The sequence below is a fragment of the Cygnus atratus genome, chromosome 27 (assembly GCF_013377495.2).
Source record: "Cygnus atratus isolate AKBS03 ecotype Queensland, Australia chromosome 27, CAtr_DNAZoo_HiC_assembly, whole genome shotgun sequence".
NCBI lineage: Eukaryota > Metazoa > Chordata > Aves > Anseriformes > Anatidae > Cygnus > Cygnus atratus.
The window spans coordinates 5201486-5219188 of record NC_066388.1 but is presented as its reverse complement, the minus strand read 5'-3'; the positions used below and the strand labels follow the sequence as shown (position 1 = coordinate 5219188).

At 47.8% G+C, this 17703-nt stretch overlaps 1 protein-coding gene across 1 annotated transcript; it reads right to left on the bottom strand.

The window, feature by feature from the left end:
* Positions 1 to 1833: 1833 nt before the first annotated feature.
* Positions 1834 to 11456, bottom strand: NCAPH (non-SMC condensin I complex subunit H). Its single transcript, XM_035568784.2, has 17 exons — positions 11202 to 11456; positions 11001 to 11094; positions 10555 to 10647; positions 9332 to 9470; positions 8676 to 8797; positions 8163 to 8352; positions 7502 to 7593; positions 7139 to 7341; positions 6530 to 6678; positions 5877 to 5983; positions 5280 to 5402; positions 4849 to 4956; positions 3987 to 4151; positions 3566 to 3682; positions 3235 to 3320; positions 2831 to 2906; positions 1834 to 2364 (listed from the first exon to the last, which is right to left on the bottom strand). The coding sequence occupies exons 1-17, from the start codon at positions 11411 to 11413 to the stop codon at positions 2305 to 2307; spliced, it is 2136 nt and encodes a 711-aa protein (XP_035424677.1). The 5' UTR covers positions 11414 to 11456; the 3' UTR covers positions 1834 to 2304.
* Between the last annotated feature and the right edge of the window lie 6247 nt (positions 11457 to 17703).

The window sequence follows — 17703 nt, the reverse complement described above, 5'->3', positions numbered from 1 at the left end:
TCCTATCCTAACCCATAAGCCTAACCCTTACTCTAACAATAAACCTAAACTCGAAGCCCGAACATACTAACCTTAACATTAAACCTAAACCTAACCAAAACCAAAACCCCTAACTTTAACCCAAACCAAAACTCTAAACCCTAACCCTTAACCCTAATCCTAAATCCTAACCCTTAACCCTAATTTTAAACCTAAATGTAACCATAAACAAAACTGCTAACAATTACTGTTAACTCTAAACTTCACCCTACACTCAGCCCTAACCATTACACTGTTAACTCTAAACTGGCTCTAAACCTAACCCTACCCCTATCCCTAGAACTAATCCTAACCTAACCCTTGATCCTAGCCTTAACCCTTAATCCCTAACTCTTAATCTTAACTCTAATGCTAGCCCTAATGTTAATATTAACCCTAATGCTAATCCTAAAATCCAAACCACAACCTAGCCCTCACAATAACACTAATGCACTCCAGTAGTAAGCCTCCCCTGAACCTGACCCAAACTCCTAACCCCACCAGTAATGCTAATCCTAACCTTAATCCCTCACTCTAACTCAAACCTGAAGATCAATCTGAAAAGAAACCCCAACCTGAACAAGAGATAATACTCTGGACCAAAAACTAGCAATAACTCACTGTAACCCTAACCATTAGGAGGAAATTCTTCACTGTAAGGGTAGTGAGGCACTGTAACAGGTAGCCAAGAGAAGTTGTGGCTGCCCCATCCCTGAAGATGTTCAAAGCCAGGCTAGATGGGGCCTTAGCCAACCTGATCTAATGGGTGGCATCCTTGCCTATGGGAGGGGGGTTGGAGTTAGATGATCTTTAAGGTCCCTTCCAAACCAAGCAATTCTATGATTAACCAAAACCACTAACCCTAACCAAAAGTGTTAACCTAACTATTAACCCTAAACATTAAACCTAACCCTATCCCTAACTCTTAACTCTAAACCCTAAACCTAAGCATGTAATCCTAACCCAAACCATTAGCCCTAACCAAAATCATAAAGCTAACACCTTAGCCCAATACTAGCCTTCTAACCCTAACCCTGTAACCCTAATCCTCACCTCTAACCCTGACCATGAAAATGACCCCAACCCTAAAAACCCTAACAATACTAACCATGCCATAGCCTCAACCCTGACCCCTAACCCCCTTAAAATCCTACCACCCCCAAAACCCTACTCCCGAGTCCCAAGTACCTTCCCTCACACCCACAGGCCATTCCTGTGCCACCCAACCTGCCCCCCAATATTGGCTCTCTGGGAAGGGGTGTCTGCCCAGCCTCAGCCCCTGGGGGCAGAATTGCCTGTGTAGGGCCAGCTCTGTCCCTCAGTGCCCCCTCCAAAGCCATGAAAACAGGTCTAGGTTCCACTAGCTGATGGATCTCTTCTACACCCACACTGTTAGCAGTGCCCTTAGGGCATTCATAAGCCTCAATAGCCCTGACGAGCCCCACCCAGGGCCTCCACCTATGCCTGGGAGACCCATTTAAGCTCAGCCTTCACTCCCTGCCTGAGCTGCATCAGGAGTGCTGGTCTCCCTGCCTCATCACCTCAGACCTAGACCCAGTCCTGACTAGATTTCTTAGCTTGGCCTCAGACCTGCTTCAACACCATGAGCTTGCCTGGTGAACTCAACTCCTGGTTGAACCTGGCCATCATCTCCAGGTCTTATGTTTACCTCGTTGAGGTACTGCAGGACTCGGTTCTGGCTGGCGGCACTCCAGTGATCATCTCCCCTTAGGAAGCCTCTTGCTGCTCCCTAACACTTTGTGTTAATTTAGTTTTTCTTTTGCTTCAGAGACTCCTCCTGCCCCCTCTCAAAGGTTCATCAAAGAAGTCTGTAGGTATTTATTATTGTTAAGCTCAGTACAAAAGATAAATCACTTCAGGGAAAGACCAGGCAAAGGAACAGGACTTAAGGAAGAATTGGAGACATGAATACCAGTCAGTGTGCTAGGAATTACAGGCAGACAGTGAGTGACACATGAAGCAGCGTTTTGCTAACAGGTACTGGTGGTTCACAGTGAGATTGCAGAACTCTGCTATCAAGGCCCAGGAAAGAGGTAATGGATCAAAGATGTCAGGCTGAACTGTAACTGTCCATCTGTATGGGCTCTGTGTTTAGGTAGGACCATGTCCATGATTTAAAAGTCTTTCTGAGGTGGGATTTCTCAGCAACGAGTCTGGGAGGAAAAAAATCTGCCACTGATGAGACAGTCCATAGCAAGAACAGGCCAGCTGGAGAGCAGAACTCTGTCCTGTGGGTAAGCCTCGATGCTCCTCTCTGCACAAGGCTCAGTCACCTTGTTTCACCGTGACATCAGACAAGTCCTCTGTACCCTCCAGTTTGAGATTCTGTGAAAATGAAAAAGCTAAGTTCAGTAAAACCAGGCTCTTCCCTTCGAGTCTGAAGGTCCGGCCTGATGACTGCTCCAAAGCAGCTGAATAAAAACACAAGGAAGGTTCAGAACAACCCTAGCCCCTTCTGTCTCCACTGTTGGTGCACAAGACCAAGGCCTCCCATTAGCCATTATACCAGTCTGAAACACTCCCAACGCTTATAACAAGAACGCGCTCACCCCCTCTGCTGCCAGACCCAGGGACAAGAAAGGACAGACAGAAGTTAGGCTGGAAATGCTGTGAGCACTAAACGATGGGCTTCTCATTCCCAGCATATCAACCTGATTTATGTTCCCTATAAACATGAAACAGGCTTAAGTTTTAAGGTCCTGATGTAAATATAAAATGGCCCAGCTCTTGGTGCTTTTTACTGTTTCACCCACTGCTCCTACCACATCTCCTGTACATGCGTTCTACTTACCTTCTCATTTGCCAAATGCAAGAGGCAGGTGAAGGCTAAAGGGACAGACAGATTTTTCACCATTGTAGAAGGCAGCCTATGGGAAGAGAAGGGAGGACATCAGGATGGCCAGAGTCTACTGAGACCATACAGATAAGAGCATGTCTGCAAACCATCAGGTCATCAAAGATCAACTGCATGTGTGACAGCTTCTTCCCATGTCTCTGGTTTTCTCTACCTTTTCCCTCCCACTAGCAAAATGCAACAACCTATAGCTTCCTCAGGCAAACCCAGAGAGCGAGAGAAGATTTTTCCCCCATCAGGGTTCAGTTAGCAGATTGTAACAAACACATGGGTCAGGGTTTGCCCAAGCTCAGCTGAAAACTGCCTCATATTCAGTCCAACCTTTGTTAGGGCTTCTCTACCTGTGAAGCAGTTCCTTTGTGATGTCGCTGAAGGCCTTCTCGCCTGTTACCACCGATGGGTCTTTCTCTTTCTCCATATCTTCAATCTATTCAGCAAAAAGACAGACGCTGCTGAGACAGATTTTGCTCCCCAGGATGCAGCCTCATGCTCAGAGAACAACCACTGCAAGTCACTGCTCACAGTCCATCCTTAACAACCACCCCATGGGAGCAAGACTACTAGAAAGGAATTGCCACTAAACTTGCCCAAGAACAGAGCTAAGCGCTGTTACCTGCAGGACATTCTCTGATCCTTGGTCCTGTTAAGGTACGTGGCTCCGCCTGCACTCACCTCTGCCAATGTGTGTTTTTTTCCTGTATCAAGTAAGATGTCCCACATGTTTTGCTTTAACATCTTCATGTCCATTTTCTTGGCTGTCTTTGCATACTGAATTGCTATCTTATTGACCTGAGGAAAAGACATTCAGGCTTAGCAGACAACATCTGAGCAGAGGCAGCAGTAGTACCCTCAGTCACAAACATAGGAACAATTAAAATGTGATTTTCCCCATGGGAACAGTGAATGCTATCTTACTACTAAACCCTTGATTTTTTTATTTTTAACTCCCTTCTCTTACCTGAGCTATCATTTGAGGATAAAGTATCCAGTAGCAAACCCAGGAGATCCTGAACCAGGGACACTGGTGTCTCAGGATTTCTAACCACCCAAGGCAGTGAGCAGTTCACATCTGAGCAACAGCACAAGTCCTTACCTTCTGGGGCTCAGCAATGAGGTTCAGTTCTCCATACATTGCAATATCAACACCAACAACCCCATTGAACTCCTCGTCTTGACCCTCAGAGTGAGCATTAAGGTTGAAATCCTCTGTTTGGCCCATGAATTGAATGGGATCATTGTCATCATCGCTGTCTGCAGCCTGATCAAGAACAGATACAGCAGTGAGGCCACCAAGACATCTTTGAGGAGCCAGAGATGCCCTGCACTGAGATAACAAGAGCACACAGCCTACAGGAGAGTGGTAATACCTGCCCACTTTTCCTGTGGAAGAATCTTCTTCAGCCTCTCCCCACACCTTTTAGCTTGTGCTAAGGCTAAACCCAAGGGAGATCTAGAGCACATAATATCAAAAGGCTGTTCTACTAGCAGAATTGACAGAGATGAGGGCTCTCCTGCCAGCATGGGACCAGCTGAGATTTGTCACAAAACACACTCAGGAGGTTGTATTGGCCTGACAGAAAATTGAAGCTTTAGAGGAAACGTATTTCAGCAGGAGTTTGAAACAGCTGGAAGCAAGTGTCACTGTGCAGAGATGACTGCAGAGGCGAGTAATAGCATTTACTCCTCCTTCAGGGTAGGTGTGTATGGAAAAAGCACAGAACAAAGTTTCTGCAGCAAGCTGTCAGGCAAATTCCAAGGGCAGACAGTTTAGTTGATGTTGTTAGTGTAGCAGTGAGAGTGAGGGGATAGAATTGTACACAGAGAACCTCCTACAGCTTTGTTACAATCTGATGTCAATTCTATTTCACTAGTAACTAATGCTGGACATAGATTCTTCCTAAATTACTCCTATCACATGTCAAATATTGGTAACAGAAAAATCTTGTCCCGGTTACCTGCACTGCAGGGCAGAAATTGGAGGTGTCATTGGGGTTGTTGTAATCATACTCGCCGATCTCATCTTCGTGATCCAATGAGCTGCCTGGCTCAGGCAGCCTGCAGAGCTGCAGAGGTGAGACTGGGGGGTCAGGAAAGGAAAAACTCTAGATATTTCCCAAAGCAATGCCTACACCTTGTTAATTCATCGCTACCCCCTTTTCCCAGTCTGCTGTCTCTTCCTCCTCCTTGTGTATCAGCTCACCACCAACTCCCTCGTAAAGCAAAACATCCAAGCACAGGCCACTCAACATCCATAAGAGGGCTAGTTCAGTGACTGGCATCATGCTGGCTCATCTCCCAGCCTGAGGAGCATCCCAGAGCACTTCAACCAGATCAAGAGTGGTTTTGTGCAAAATCCTCTTGGCAATGGTTCCACAAAGACTCTTACCGTAACAAGTGGTTTGAGAAACAGCTGGACAAAATTGTTAGGGTTATAGTTGAAGTCTGCAGGAAGCGTGGTGGCCTTCCTGTTCCGGCTTTCCGGAATGGATTTTTTCAGAGTTAAAGCTGCCTGTGGAAGACATTAAATACCATTATCCAGCAATATCCAGTACTCTCCAGTATTATACCTGCAATATCCAGTACTCAGAGGATTAATGCACAAATAAGTGCTTTGAACACAGGTCTTTGTTCAAAAGGAGAAAAGTTCTGACATGTTTCCAAAGAGGAGTCCTACAATAGTCCAGTCAGTGCATCCAGTGACTTTAGCACAGCATCCTGGGACACACAACGGGGCCTGAAGGGTGTCTCTTACTTACATGTATTAGCCAAGTAGAATCCATCCTGATTCTTTATTCCAAGGTTGGTTGGAAAATCTGTTTGTAACACACGTTGGAGTCAGAAGACCCCTCTCCAAGGAACATGCATGATATTGGGTATACAGAGCCAGTTTCACAGGAGAATGAGACAAGCCACTTGCAGACGACAGTGCTAAAACACAAATATGGCCAAAGACAGAAGAGAGAGGCAGAAACTCAGTGCATACCTTGGTCTTACGGAAATACGTCTCAAAGTCAATATCCTCATCAAAGTTTACTTCAAATACTTTCTTTGCATTCTTCTTCTTGTTCTGCTGTTCAGAGACAGCACCAGCTGCAGAAAGGAAGGAAACAGTACTTTGTGACAATGAAGACAAACTCAATCCCATCTTGAGCACTGGCTCCACACAGACAGGTCACCTGTGTCCTTTTACAAACAAGGTCTTTTTTCTTTGTTAGGGAAAGCAATAAGTGGTGTCCTCTGCGTCACATTTTAATGGGATCAATATTCTCTTTATAGAAGCAGAAAATAATTTATTTTTTTTTTTTTACACAGAAGGTGGGGAAAAAAACACAGGATCTGTACTAGTACTATCACATCCTATTGCTGCAGTGAGACACCCCCTCAACTTTGAGCATCATTAACAAATGCAAAAAATAAAGAACACATTAGACATCAAAGTATCCACACACGACTTAAAGCCCTTCTGGTGCCTGAACTCAGTACTGCTTCCAATCAGGCTAGAAAAGAGCCATGCAGACACGTCCCATCTTTACTGTCTGTGCTTTATGAATCACATACTGCCCATCTCCAACCATAAGTAGGACCTGGCAGTAGCTGGATCTTCTAGTATACGAGCTCCTGTCTCTAAATACATACATTTGTGGTGAGGTTTGAAACGCCAGTGGTCTGGGCCAGCCCACATTGAGAGAGTTCGGGGACTGAAGTAGGAGTATTCCCCTGGCTTCATGGAGAGATGAAGGCACATGGTTCTGATGTCTCCCTCTCCAAAAGGAACTGCATCAAGTCTGGAAAGAGCACAAGTTGCTCAGTGAAATCCTTCCTTTGACACACAACAGGCCTAAACATGTGTTTAATACCCAGACCAGGTCTGTACAGACATCTCCTGGTCCCTCTGCCAGCACGTGTGCAAGATTCTTGCTCTCTAATCAGCAAACAGTACTGTGGGTACTGCACTCTCTGAAGTCTGTGAGGCTACAGCAAAAACAGCAGTGGGTTTGTCAAAGGGCAGGCTGAAAATGGGAGCAGAGTGAGTAGATAAGCAATCACTCTGGGGAAATGCAACCACACAAAAAGGTTCTCTTGGGAGTCAGAGACATACATTCCTCAATGTAGCTGAAACTTGATCAGAAAGTAAGCTATAGCCAGATGGAAAGCATGCACAGTAACCTAAAGAACCCCATGCGAGCTGTCTTAACTTGTTGCTTGCTATCAAAGCAAAACTATAGATTTTCATTGATTACTCACCTCTTGCTCTCATGGACTGTCCTGAAGGACTTGTTTTCTGTGAATTCCCCAATCTCATCTGCTACTTTACTCCTGGGTGAGTCAGTGTTGAAGTCATCATCTGGCAGCATGGGACCACCATCTTCCACATAACTGTCTATCTCTGCATTGATGTTGAACACTTGATCACTCTTCTTAAATTTATCCAACAGGGCTGACACTGACTGTAAGATAAGAAGGTGTTCAGGGGAAAAGTTGCAGGACACCCACAAGCCCGCAGCACATCCCACTGCCCTGCGCATCTCTGAGATCGCCTTGGGGTGACAACTGTGAGCACAGAATACAGCTCAAGTATCCCGCCCTGCTCCAAGCCAACTAATATACCTCATCATGGGATTCAGCATCCCAATGCGTAAACTGGAAACCAGCCAGTGAAGAGCAGATGGGGCGTTTTTCAATGCACTGTGATAGCAGCACTAGAGACAAGAATGAGATATTAGACACAGGATAAAGTAACTGGTAGCTAAAACAAATGCTAGGTGTTAAATCGTTCTTAAAGTCGCATATATAGGCAGCTCTTCTTGCATTTAGGGCAGGGCTCACTGCAAAAGCACTTGGATTTATTCCTCAGCAGCAAGGTAGGTTCAACTACTTCTCTAACTGACGGATGGGCATAATGCTGCGAATCTTATCAGAGCAGTAGGGTTTGGTAGTATCAGCAGGGTTAAAGCAGTCTAAAAAGGTCAGTCCTTAACTGGAATATGCCCATCTTAATCGCTGTGCAAGCTCAGACCACATGTATGTGCTGTGTGACAGGCCTGCTCGAGGTTAAGCTACAGGCAGAGATCTAAAACCTACAAGGGTTCTGGTTTGTCAGCAACCAGTATCAGCTTGAGCAGGATCGTAACAAGGGTGCCACAGGGGAGCCAAACAGTCAAAACAAAAGCACAAGCAAGCTGGCTGAGACTAAAATCAGCATGCTTGGAAGATGAAAAAGATCAAAAGGTCTGGATGGGCCAATTACTTAGTGGTTATCAGCACTCACAGTTTAAATCTGTCACTGTCACAGGATCACAGTTTGGCAGAGTGACGGTTGCCGAAGATGGGAGAGGCACGATCTCCGAGTCAAAGAGGAGCTTACTGTGGCAACTTTGTGTACGCAGGCTGGTGAGGAAAATGCCAGCTGTGCTGCATTCATCAAAAGATGCTGATGTTTTCTGAAACATGGGGTCAACCTACACGTATGGAATGAAGTAGAGAATCAAGGAACGGAGCAGACAGACGGTGAGACATACATCTCTGCAGAAGACCTTTAAGTACAAAACCGAAGGGAGAATGATCCATGCATCTTTTTCAGCGAGGACAGCACTCTCACGGCTGCCTCACGCAGGAGAATTAAATGCAAGAACAATCTTGTTATAATAGCAGAATTCAGAGATGCATGTGAATATTACAGCCCAAGAGAGGACTGCACAGTAAGGAAAACAAGAGAAAACTGAAGAATGAAGTGATGTTTCCTTCTTTCACCCACCACTACAGCAGCTCCACCTCCACCCACCTCACATCTGCGATTATGATCTGTCACATTGATGTTGTTCAAGTTCTGCTCAATGGTTTTGAATGAATGCTTTTTCTTTGTCTGGACTCTCTTGACAGTACCAGAAGCTGCACTGTCTTCTTCTAAAAGTAGAAGTTATAGTTAGAAAACTTGCAGTTTGTATAGCCAAATGTATGCACACATACAAAAACCCAGCAGGTATGAAGTTACCCACATAGGTATCTAATTAGCATGAACCACTAACGTTTCATTGGCTGTATGCTGTAATTCTTTTTATCATGTATATTTTGTCTTAACAGCACGATTGTTTTGAAGCAAAGGACAGCAAAGACTAGGGTACTGCACGCTCAAATATTTCAGATCAGGCTCCCCCTTGTTTGCATTCAAATTTAGCTGGCCAAATCATTAAATACAGGACTGAGCATCCAACTCGGGTTCTCATCTCAACCTCCCTTGCTCAAGAATCCAAACTAATTCAGTATTTCCCAGCCCTTGAAAAGAATCAAGCTAGCGGTACTGTCCCAGATATAGAGCAGTGCTTCAGAAACGTAAGCTAAGTGCTTCAAAATTCATGGGTGCTGCATTAAGTACACGGACGTTTCTTACTTGTAGGTGGAACCAGGAACAGCTTAACGGAAAATAAGTGAATGGCACACCTCCTTTTGGGCTCTCCGTATCTTCTGTAGGTGTCGAGTCCTTGCCCAAGCCTCCAAGAACTTTGTACATATCTGCATGGACTACATCCACACGCACAGCATAAATCTTCGCGCTGGCATCAAGGGTGCCAGCTGCTATCTGACAGAGGAAAACAGGATGCAATTGTTAGAGTTAGAAAGGAACAAGACAAAAGATGCAAACGCAGAAGACAAGCAGCAGACCTGAGCTTCTGAACTCTTGTATTACAAGCAGAACCGTGAGCACCTATAAAGATTTATCCAGAAATCTATCGGAAACCTAGGTACGCAGCAGGGGTCAAGATGTATCTTCCCAGGCAGAGGATACAGTTTGTTTTATCAAGGCTTTTGGAAGGGATCACACAGAATACTTAAAGTTGCCAAGATTAAACAAGGAGAAGAAACAGAAAGGTGCAATTTGTGTCTGCAACCTCTCTCTTCCACCTTCTTTTGGGATATCCTCTTGGTATCGTTCTGTTTTTTCCAAATTACATAGTCAAAAGAAGCGAAGCGCAGGAGATGCCAAGTGACCTTTTCAGATCACAGGTCAACCCAGAAAGGTGAAGAAACACCCACTCCAAACCTGCACACTGTTTCCTGTTTCTTCCTCAGTTTCATCAATTATAAGATACCTAGCTCACCAGTTCCTTGAGGCCATGTTCAAAATCCCTGCCAAGAATTCATCTCTCCCTCATAGCATCAGTGAACTATGAATAGAACTATAAATAATCTTTGCCCAGGCAAGTTCTGAAAGGTTGGATGTGGTGTTTAGGGTGGGTGACATTGTAAGTAGAGTGATGGTTGGACCAGATGATCTTGGAGGTCTTTTCCAACCCTAATGATTCTATGTTTCTATACCCTGATGGCTCCTACACTCAGGTCACACTATCTTCTTTTCTTTTACAACCAGTAACAGAACATGGCTGTAACACCCAGTATTTACCTCAGAAGCCTCACAAGCCTTATTCTTAAACGAGCTCTCCTTTTGAAGGACCATAACTGAAAGGAGAATTTAGCCTTTAATTTCTGTAGTACAAAAGCGTTCAGCCCCATAAGGTTCTGCTAAAAACAACTGTGCTGCCTCTACCAGATCTCTTACTGAAAGTTTAATTATTTGAGGTTTTTATTTACTAAAGCTTAGTTAGCCTTAGTTAGTACAGATCAGAGACAAAACACTGCAGTGACCAGGCAGTAATTTCTCTCACCTTGAAGTTCGTCAGTTCAGAGTCCTTCTGTTTCAGTATATCTGTCATATAGTCTATCAGGTATAAGCCAAAAACATTCTTGGTGTTGATTTTCTGAAACAAAGCACACTTGAGAATCAACACCTGGAAAACCACAGCTGTCAATCTGCCTGTGAACCATCATTCTGCAGGAGAGGTTGCAGCAAAACCTGACTGCGTGTGCACCGTGCCACATCCTACTTAATTACGCTTGAAAAGCGGTAACAGAGATTCAAATCCAGACCTATCATGGGGCTGTGACGTGGCCCAGGGGACCTCGAGGAAGAACTGATGTCACTGCTTGGTGAGAGGTCAAAAACCCTCCTTGGCCCTAGGCCCCTGCACAAGCAGCTCAGCAGCAAGGGGCTGATGGGGGACCCAGTGGTGGGGGCGCGACGAGCAGCACTTCCCGAGGGATGCCAACTCACGTTCTCGGTGAACAGCTTGATGCAGGTGGAGTAGTGGTCCGAGATCTGCGCATTCGTCCACCGCGGCACCACCGACAGCGACACATCCACCTGCCTGAGGGAAGCACGGGTCTGCCCCGGGGAGCCGGGCCTCTCCCCCACCCCCGCCCCGCCGAGCGCGACCCCCGCCCTCCCACACCGACCCCGGGGGCCCACCCGTACCCGGGCACCGAAGAGACGAGGCCCAGCGCCGCCTCGGTGCTGCCGAGCTGCAGGTCCGCGGCCCGCGAACGCCGCCGCTGCCGCCTCTCCCGCTCGTCATCGTTGCCGGGGCAGTCGCTCAGCGTGGGGGTGGCCGAGCTGCCGAGCGGCCGCGGGGCGGGAGACGCGAGCCCGCCGCCTCCGCCTCCCCGCCGGGGGGTCGCGGCGCTCATCCCGACAGCGGGCACCGGCCGCGGCCTCCCCGCCGCCGCCGCCTCCGCCGCCGCCGCCTCCCGCCCTCTCTTCGCCTGCGGCCCAATGGGCGCGCGGCTCCCTGCCCGCCCCGCGAGTCGAGCGCGGCGGCTCCCGACCCGCCCCCCCCCCACGCGGCGCCGCCGCTTCCCGGTTTGAATTCGCCGCGCGCGCGGCGGCACTGCGCAGGCGTCGGGCGTAACGGCCGCGGCGGGGCGGGGCGGGGCGGGGCGGGGCGGGGCGGGCCCTGCCCTTCCCCGGCCCTTCCCCGGCCCTTCCCCTGCCTGTCCTTTAGTGCGTTATTCAGTCTTGGGGCCGAGATTTCACCTTGGAAAACACATTATAATTGACGAACGCTTGCTTCAGCTTACACGTACCAAAACGAAACAACAACAAAAATCTAATTAATGAGATTTTGTTGTTGTTGTCAGTGTAAAAGCCTTTAAAAGCCTGTAAAAAGCCTGTAAAAAGTGTTGTCAGTGAAAATACGGCGAGGCACTGGAACAGGTTGTGGATTCCCTGTCCCTGAAAGTGCTCAAGGCCAGGCTGGATGGGACCCTGGTCAACCTGGTCTGGTGGGAGGTGTCCCTGCCTATGGCAGGGGTTGGACTGGAGGATCTTTAAGGTCTGACCCAAGCCATTCTCTGACTCAGGGCTCTCTGGGTTCCTAGGCACGTCCCAGAGTTCGTGGTGGGTCTTGGGGCTTCCCAGGCTCAGGGAGGAGAGAGAGACCCTGCCCTGGCCCATCTGAGTCCTCTCCCACTTAGGCTGGACAGCACTCAGCGGCTCATGTGTCAGTGCCGTGCTGCTGGGGATAGCTTTGTGGTTTTTTTTTTTCAATATAATTTTCAATGGATCCTTATCTTATTCATTCCTGGCAAATTTTGCGTGAGAATGATGTGATATGGGTTATGTAGTTGTTGGGTAATAATGTTTCATATAACCTTTTTAAAACCTGAGTTGTGAAATGGCTCCCCTGGTCTGAATTGATCTTTTCTGGAGCTCCAAACTTGGTCACCATGACTTTTAATAAGAACTTTGCTACACTGCTTACATCTGCATTCCTAGTGGGGACAGTCTTTTCTTTGGTGTGTGCTGCCTGCCTGATGCAGAACACTAATCTTTTCTGGGAGACTAATAGCTTCTAACAAATTCTTGATCTGTTCAGCATCTGCTCTCTGGCTGCTGCTGGAGGTCACGAAACCTCTTTGTTTCCACAACTGTCCTTAGTGCGGTACATACCAAAAGCGTATTTCAAGTCTGTATAGATGTTTACTTCCTTCCCTCATCCTTCACTGCAGGCTTCTGTCAGTGCTATCAACTCAGCTGCTGAAACACCTCCTCCATTAGGGAAATGATAGGGAGAGAGCCCCCCACCAAAATTTGCAGTAGCTTATATGCAATTTCCAACAAAAAGGCTTGCAAACACCTCCAATCACATCATTACATGCATCCTAACTCCACAATTCATATTCCCTCATGCGCAGTGGAGCTTCTGGTGCAGTACAGGTGCAGGCGTTAGGTTGGCTCCAGTCCTCTGTTTGTGTCTCCTGAGACATTGCTTTTCTCCAGGGTTGAAGTTTTCTCAAAACAGAACTTTTGATGTTGTCACATAATGGGTTACTGCTCTAGTACATCCTGCCAGTGTTTACAGCTAGTGTTTACAGCTCTTGGCAGAGACAAAGTGATTAGTTCCTAACTTCTAAGCAGAGCAGTTAACTATTCCCTTGCAGAGCAGGTAATGTAGAGCGGGACAGAGCAATTAACTGTTTCATAGAATCATTGCCTCTCCCCAGCTTTCCTGTAGGCCCCTTCTAGGTACTGGAAAACTTCTATAAGGTCTCCCCAGAGCCTTCTCTTCTTCAGGCTGGAAAACCTCATCTTCCTCAGCCTGTCTTTGTAGGAGAAGTGCTCCAGCCCCTTGATCATCTTCATGGCCCTCCTCTGGAATCATTCTAATACTTCCAGGTCCTCCTTGTGCTGGGGGCCTCAGAGCTGAATGCAGGGCTCCAGGTGGGGTCTAATGAGAGCAGAGCAGAGGGGAACAATCACCTCCCTTGCCCTGCGGGTCGCACTGATTTTGATGCAGCCCAAGCTATGGCTGGCTTTCTGGGCTGCAAGTGCACATTGCTGGCTCACGTTGAGTTTCTCATCAACAAGCACCCCCAGGTCCTTCTCATCAGGGCTGCTCTTAATCCATTCTCCGCCCAGCCTGTGCTTGGCATTGGGATTATCGCAGCCCAGATGCAGGACCTTGCACTTGTCCTTGTTGGACCTCATGAGGTTCACACAGGCCTATCTCCCAAGCCTGTCCAGGTCCCTCCGGATGACATCCCTTCCCTCCAGTGTGTCAGCTGCACCACACAGCTTGGTGTCATTGGCAAACTTGCTGAAAGTGCACTCAATCTCAATGTCAATGTTGCCGACAAAGATGTTAGACAGTGCCGGTCCCAATACTGAACCCTGAGGAACACCACTCATCACCAGCCTTCACCTGGACATAGAGCTGTTGACCACAACACTTTGTGTGCCACCATCCAACCACTTCCTTATCCACTGAGTGGTCCATCCATCAAATCCACATCACTAATTTGGAGACAAGGATATTGTGCAGGACAGTGCTTATCCACCAACCCTTATCCACCTATGCTATAACCCTGTTGTAGAAGGCCACCAAATTTGTCAGGCATAATCTGCTCTTAGTGAATCTATGTTGGCTGTCACCAATCACCACCTTATTTTCCATGTGCCTTAGCATAATTTCCAGGAGGATTTGCTTCATGATCTTGCTGGGCATAGAAATGAGACTTCCTTTTTCCCTTTTTAAAAATGGGGGTTATGTTTTACCTTTTCCAGTCTCTGAGAACTTCGCTGGACTGCCACAACGTGTCAATATGATGGACAGTGGCTTACTACTTCACTGACCAGGCCCCACAGATCCGTCTTATCAGGCCCCATGGACTTGTGTACCGTTAGGTTCCTTAGATGGTCTTGCACTGGATCTCTCTCCTACTGGGCAGTTCATCATTTTCCCAGTTCGTGCCTTTGCCTTCTGTGACTTGGGCTATGTGACTGGAGCTCTTGTCAGTGAAGACTGAGGCAAAAAAGTTGAGTGCCTCAGCCTTCTCCCTGTCAGTTGTAGCCAAGTCTCCTGTTTTGCTCATCAAGGGGGTGCAGTCACTTTTATCTCCTTTTTTTTGACCTATGTATTTGAAGAAACCCTTCCTGTTATCTTGCTGTGGTTTAACCCGGCCGGCAGCTGAACACCACACAGCCGTTCGCTCACCCTCCCCCCTCCCTCTCTGGGAAGGGGGAGAGAAACGGGAAAGTGAAGCCTGTGAGTTGAGACAAAGAGAGTTTATTAAGACAGGAAAATAATAATAATAATAATAATGATAATAGTACTACTACTAATAATGTGTATGAAACAAGTGATGCACAATGCGATTGCTCACCACCCGCTGACCGATGCCCAGCCTATCCCCGAGCAGCCAGCCCCCCCACCCCGGCTAGCTACCCCTATATATTGTTTAGCATGACGTCAGATGGTATGGAATACCCCTTTGGCCAGTTTGGGTCAGCTGTCCTGGGTCTGTCCCCTCCCAGCTCTTGCTGCACCCCCAGCCTGCCCGCTGGCAGGACAGAGCGAGAAGCTGAAAAGTCCTTGGCTTAGTGCAAGCACTGCTCTACAACAATTAAAACATCAGCATGTTATCAGCACTCTTCTCATCCTAATCCAAAACATAGCACCCTACCAGCTACTAGGAGGAAAATAAACTCTATCCTAACTGAAACCAGGACAGCTGCAACTGTGCTTTGGCTTTCCTGATCCCCTCCCTGCACTCCCAGGTCATATCCCTGTAATCTTCCCAGTGGGAATATCCCTGCATCCACTGCCTATGAATTTTGGTTTTGTGCCTTAGTTTGGCTAAGAGGTCTTGACTTAGCCAAGCTGGTCTCCTGCCTCCCCTGCCTGACTTCCTGCATGTCGCGGTTGAGAGCTCTGATGCCCTCAGAAAAATGTCTTTAAATGTCTTACAACTCTTGTTTGTGCCTTTATCTCTAAGGGCAGTTTCCCAAGCATCCTCATACACTAGTGCCCTGAACACCCAAAAATTTGCTTTTCTGAGGTTTAGGATCTTGATTCTACCTTTTATCAATCCTGTACCCTTCAAGATTGAGAATTGTACCAGGGCATGATCGCTACAGCCCGGGCGACGTCCAGTCTTGATCTCTACAAGAAAATCTTCCGTATTGGTAAGGAACAGATCCAGCAACACATTTCCTCTAGTCAGGCTCTCTACCACCTGTACTAGGAAGCTATCCTTTACACGCTCCAGCAGTGTCCTGGACTGCTTGCAGCTTGCTGTGCTGCTTTTCCAGTGAATGTTTGGGTAGTTGAAATCAGCTAGAAGGACCAGAAGCCTGCAAGTGTGTTGTTTTCTGCAGTTGAAGAAAGAACCCTTCATTCACATCCTCTCCTTGATTGTGTGGCCTGAAGTAGACTCCAACCACAAAGTTTCCTTTATCAGCTTGGTCTCTAATTTTCATCCATAAGCCCTCAATGTGTTCATTGCTGTTCTTCAAAGACAGGTCTATACAATCAATCCCGTTTTCTGTGTGTAACTGTAGTAGGTTTATGTGGCAAGGTCCCCCCATAGGGGTGGCTTCTGCGAGAAGAATCCAGAAGCTGCCCCATGTTAGATAATGGCCAGAGCTGGGCCAATAAGTGATGTTGTTTGCCCCTGTGTGAGAGCATATTTAACAAAGGAAAAAAAACTGCTGAGGAACAGCAGCTGGGGGAGAGAGCGGGGTGAGAAACAGCCTTGCAGATGCCAAGGTTGGTGAAAAAGGAGGGGGAGAGGTGCTCCGGGCGCAAGAGCTGAAGGACCCATGTGGCCTATGGAGAGGCCTCTGGTGGAGCAGGCTGTCCCCCCACAGCCCATGGTGTACCACAGCGGAGCAGATTTCCACACTGCAGCCCATGGAGGAGCCCACGGTGGAACAGGTGGATCTGCCCTGAAGGAGGCTGCGGCCTGTGGAGGACCCCCGCCAGAGCAGACTCCGGGCTTAAGCTGCAGCCCATGGAGAGGAGCCCACGCAGGAGCAGGGGACCTGGCAGGAGATGCTGCCCATGGGGGACGTAGGTTGGAGCCATGTGCTCCTGATGGATGGACCCCATGGCACACACCCCTATTTGGAGCAGTTCTTGAAGAGCTGCTGCCTGTGGAAAGCCCATGCAGGATCAGGTAGGGAAGGACTGTATCCTGTGGGAGGGACCCCAGTTTGGAGCAGGGGAAGAGAGTGACCGAGAAGGAGCAGCGGAGACAAAGTGTTATGGACTGACTGCAGCCCCCACTCCCCCATTCCCCTGCGTCACTTGAGGGGAGGAGGTGGAAGAGGGTGGATGGGGGGAAGGTGTTTTTGTTTTTTTTTTGTTTCCTTTGTTTCTCACTTCTCTAGCTTGTTAGTAATAGGCAATAAATCTTACCATCTCCCTACTCTGAGTCTGTTTTGCCCATCATGATAATTGTTGAGCGTTCTCCCCATCCATATCTCAGCCCTTGAGCCCTCTGCATTGTATTTTCTCCCCCTTCCCCTTTGAGGAGGGGGCGTGAGAGAGCAGCTGTGGTGGAGCTCGGCTGCCCACCTGAGTAAAACCACCACAAGAGGACAACTCTCCCACCTTTCCATCCTTGCCTGTCCCTCCTGAATAGTTTATATACATTGATTACAGCACTCCAATCATTTTGATTCATGCCACCAAGTTTCTGTGATGGTAATCAAACCATAGTTTTCCAGCTGGGCAGTGGCTACCAGCTCTTCCTGTTTGTTTACCCATGTTGTATTTGTGTAGAGGCACTTCATTTGGGCCAACTGTCTGTCTTTTCCTCACAAGCCCTCCCTCCTGACCAATACGGCACTGTCTCTCCCAGTCTGGCCCAAAGAGGATGGTAGCTCATGTTTTTGCTGCAGTGCTGGAGGCAGAGGGACTGGTAAGTGAAGAACAGGGTTTCCTTAAGTTCCTGCTCTTGGTGTTACCCAAGGCAGCCTGTGCTTGTGTGCAGGACCCTGTGAAGGCAGGAAGGCTCCCTGCAACATCTCCACCACAGCTTTTCACCTGTCTCCCCACTTCTCAGCAACTGAGGCTGTGTTGTTTGCATTGCTTTGGTTTCCCTACACTTACTTGCAGGGAATTTTCCAGGGAAAGCTGTTGCACCTCAAATTTCCCTTTCCCAGCAGAGCTAGGGCCTGGTAAGGCAGTGCTTTC

Excerpts from the sequence above, each read along its gene's own strand:
- NCAPH (XM_035568784.2), bottom strand. The coding sequence starts at position 11,413 with ATGAGCGCCGCGACCCCCCGGCGGGGAGGCGGAGGCGGCGGGCTCGCG. Across the intron at positions 8,353-8,675 it reads ATCATAATCGCAGATGTGAG|GTTGACCCCATGTTTCAGAA; the intron begins GTGGGTGGAGGT and ends CCATACGTGTAG. Across the intron at positions 3,683-3,986 it reads TCATTGCTGAGCCCCAGAAG|GTCAATAAGATAGCAATTCA; the intron begins GTAAGGACTTGT and ends TCTTTTCCTCAG.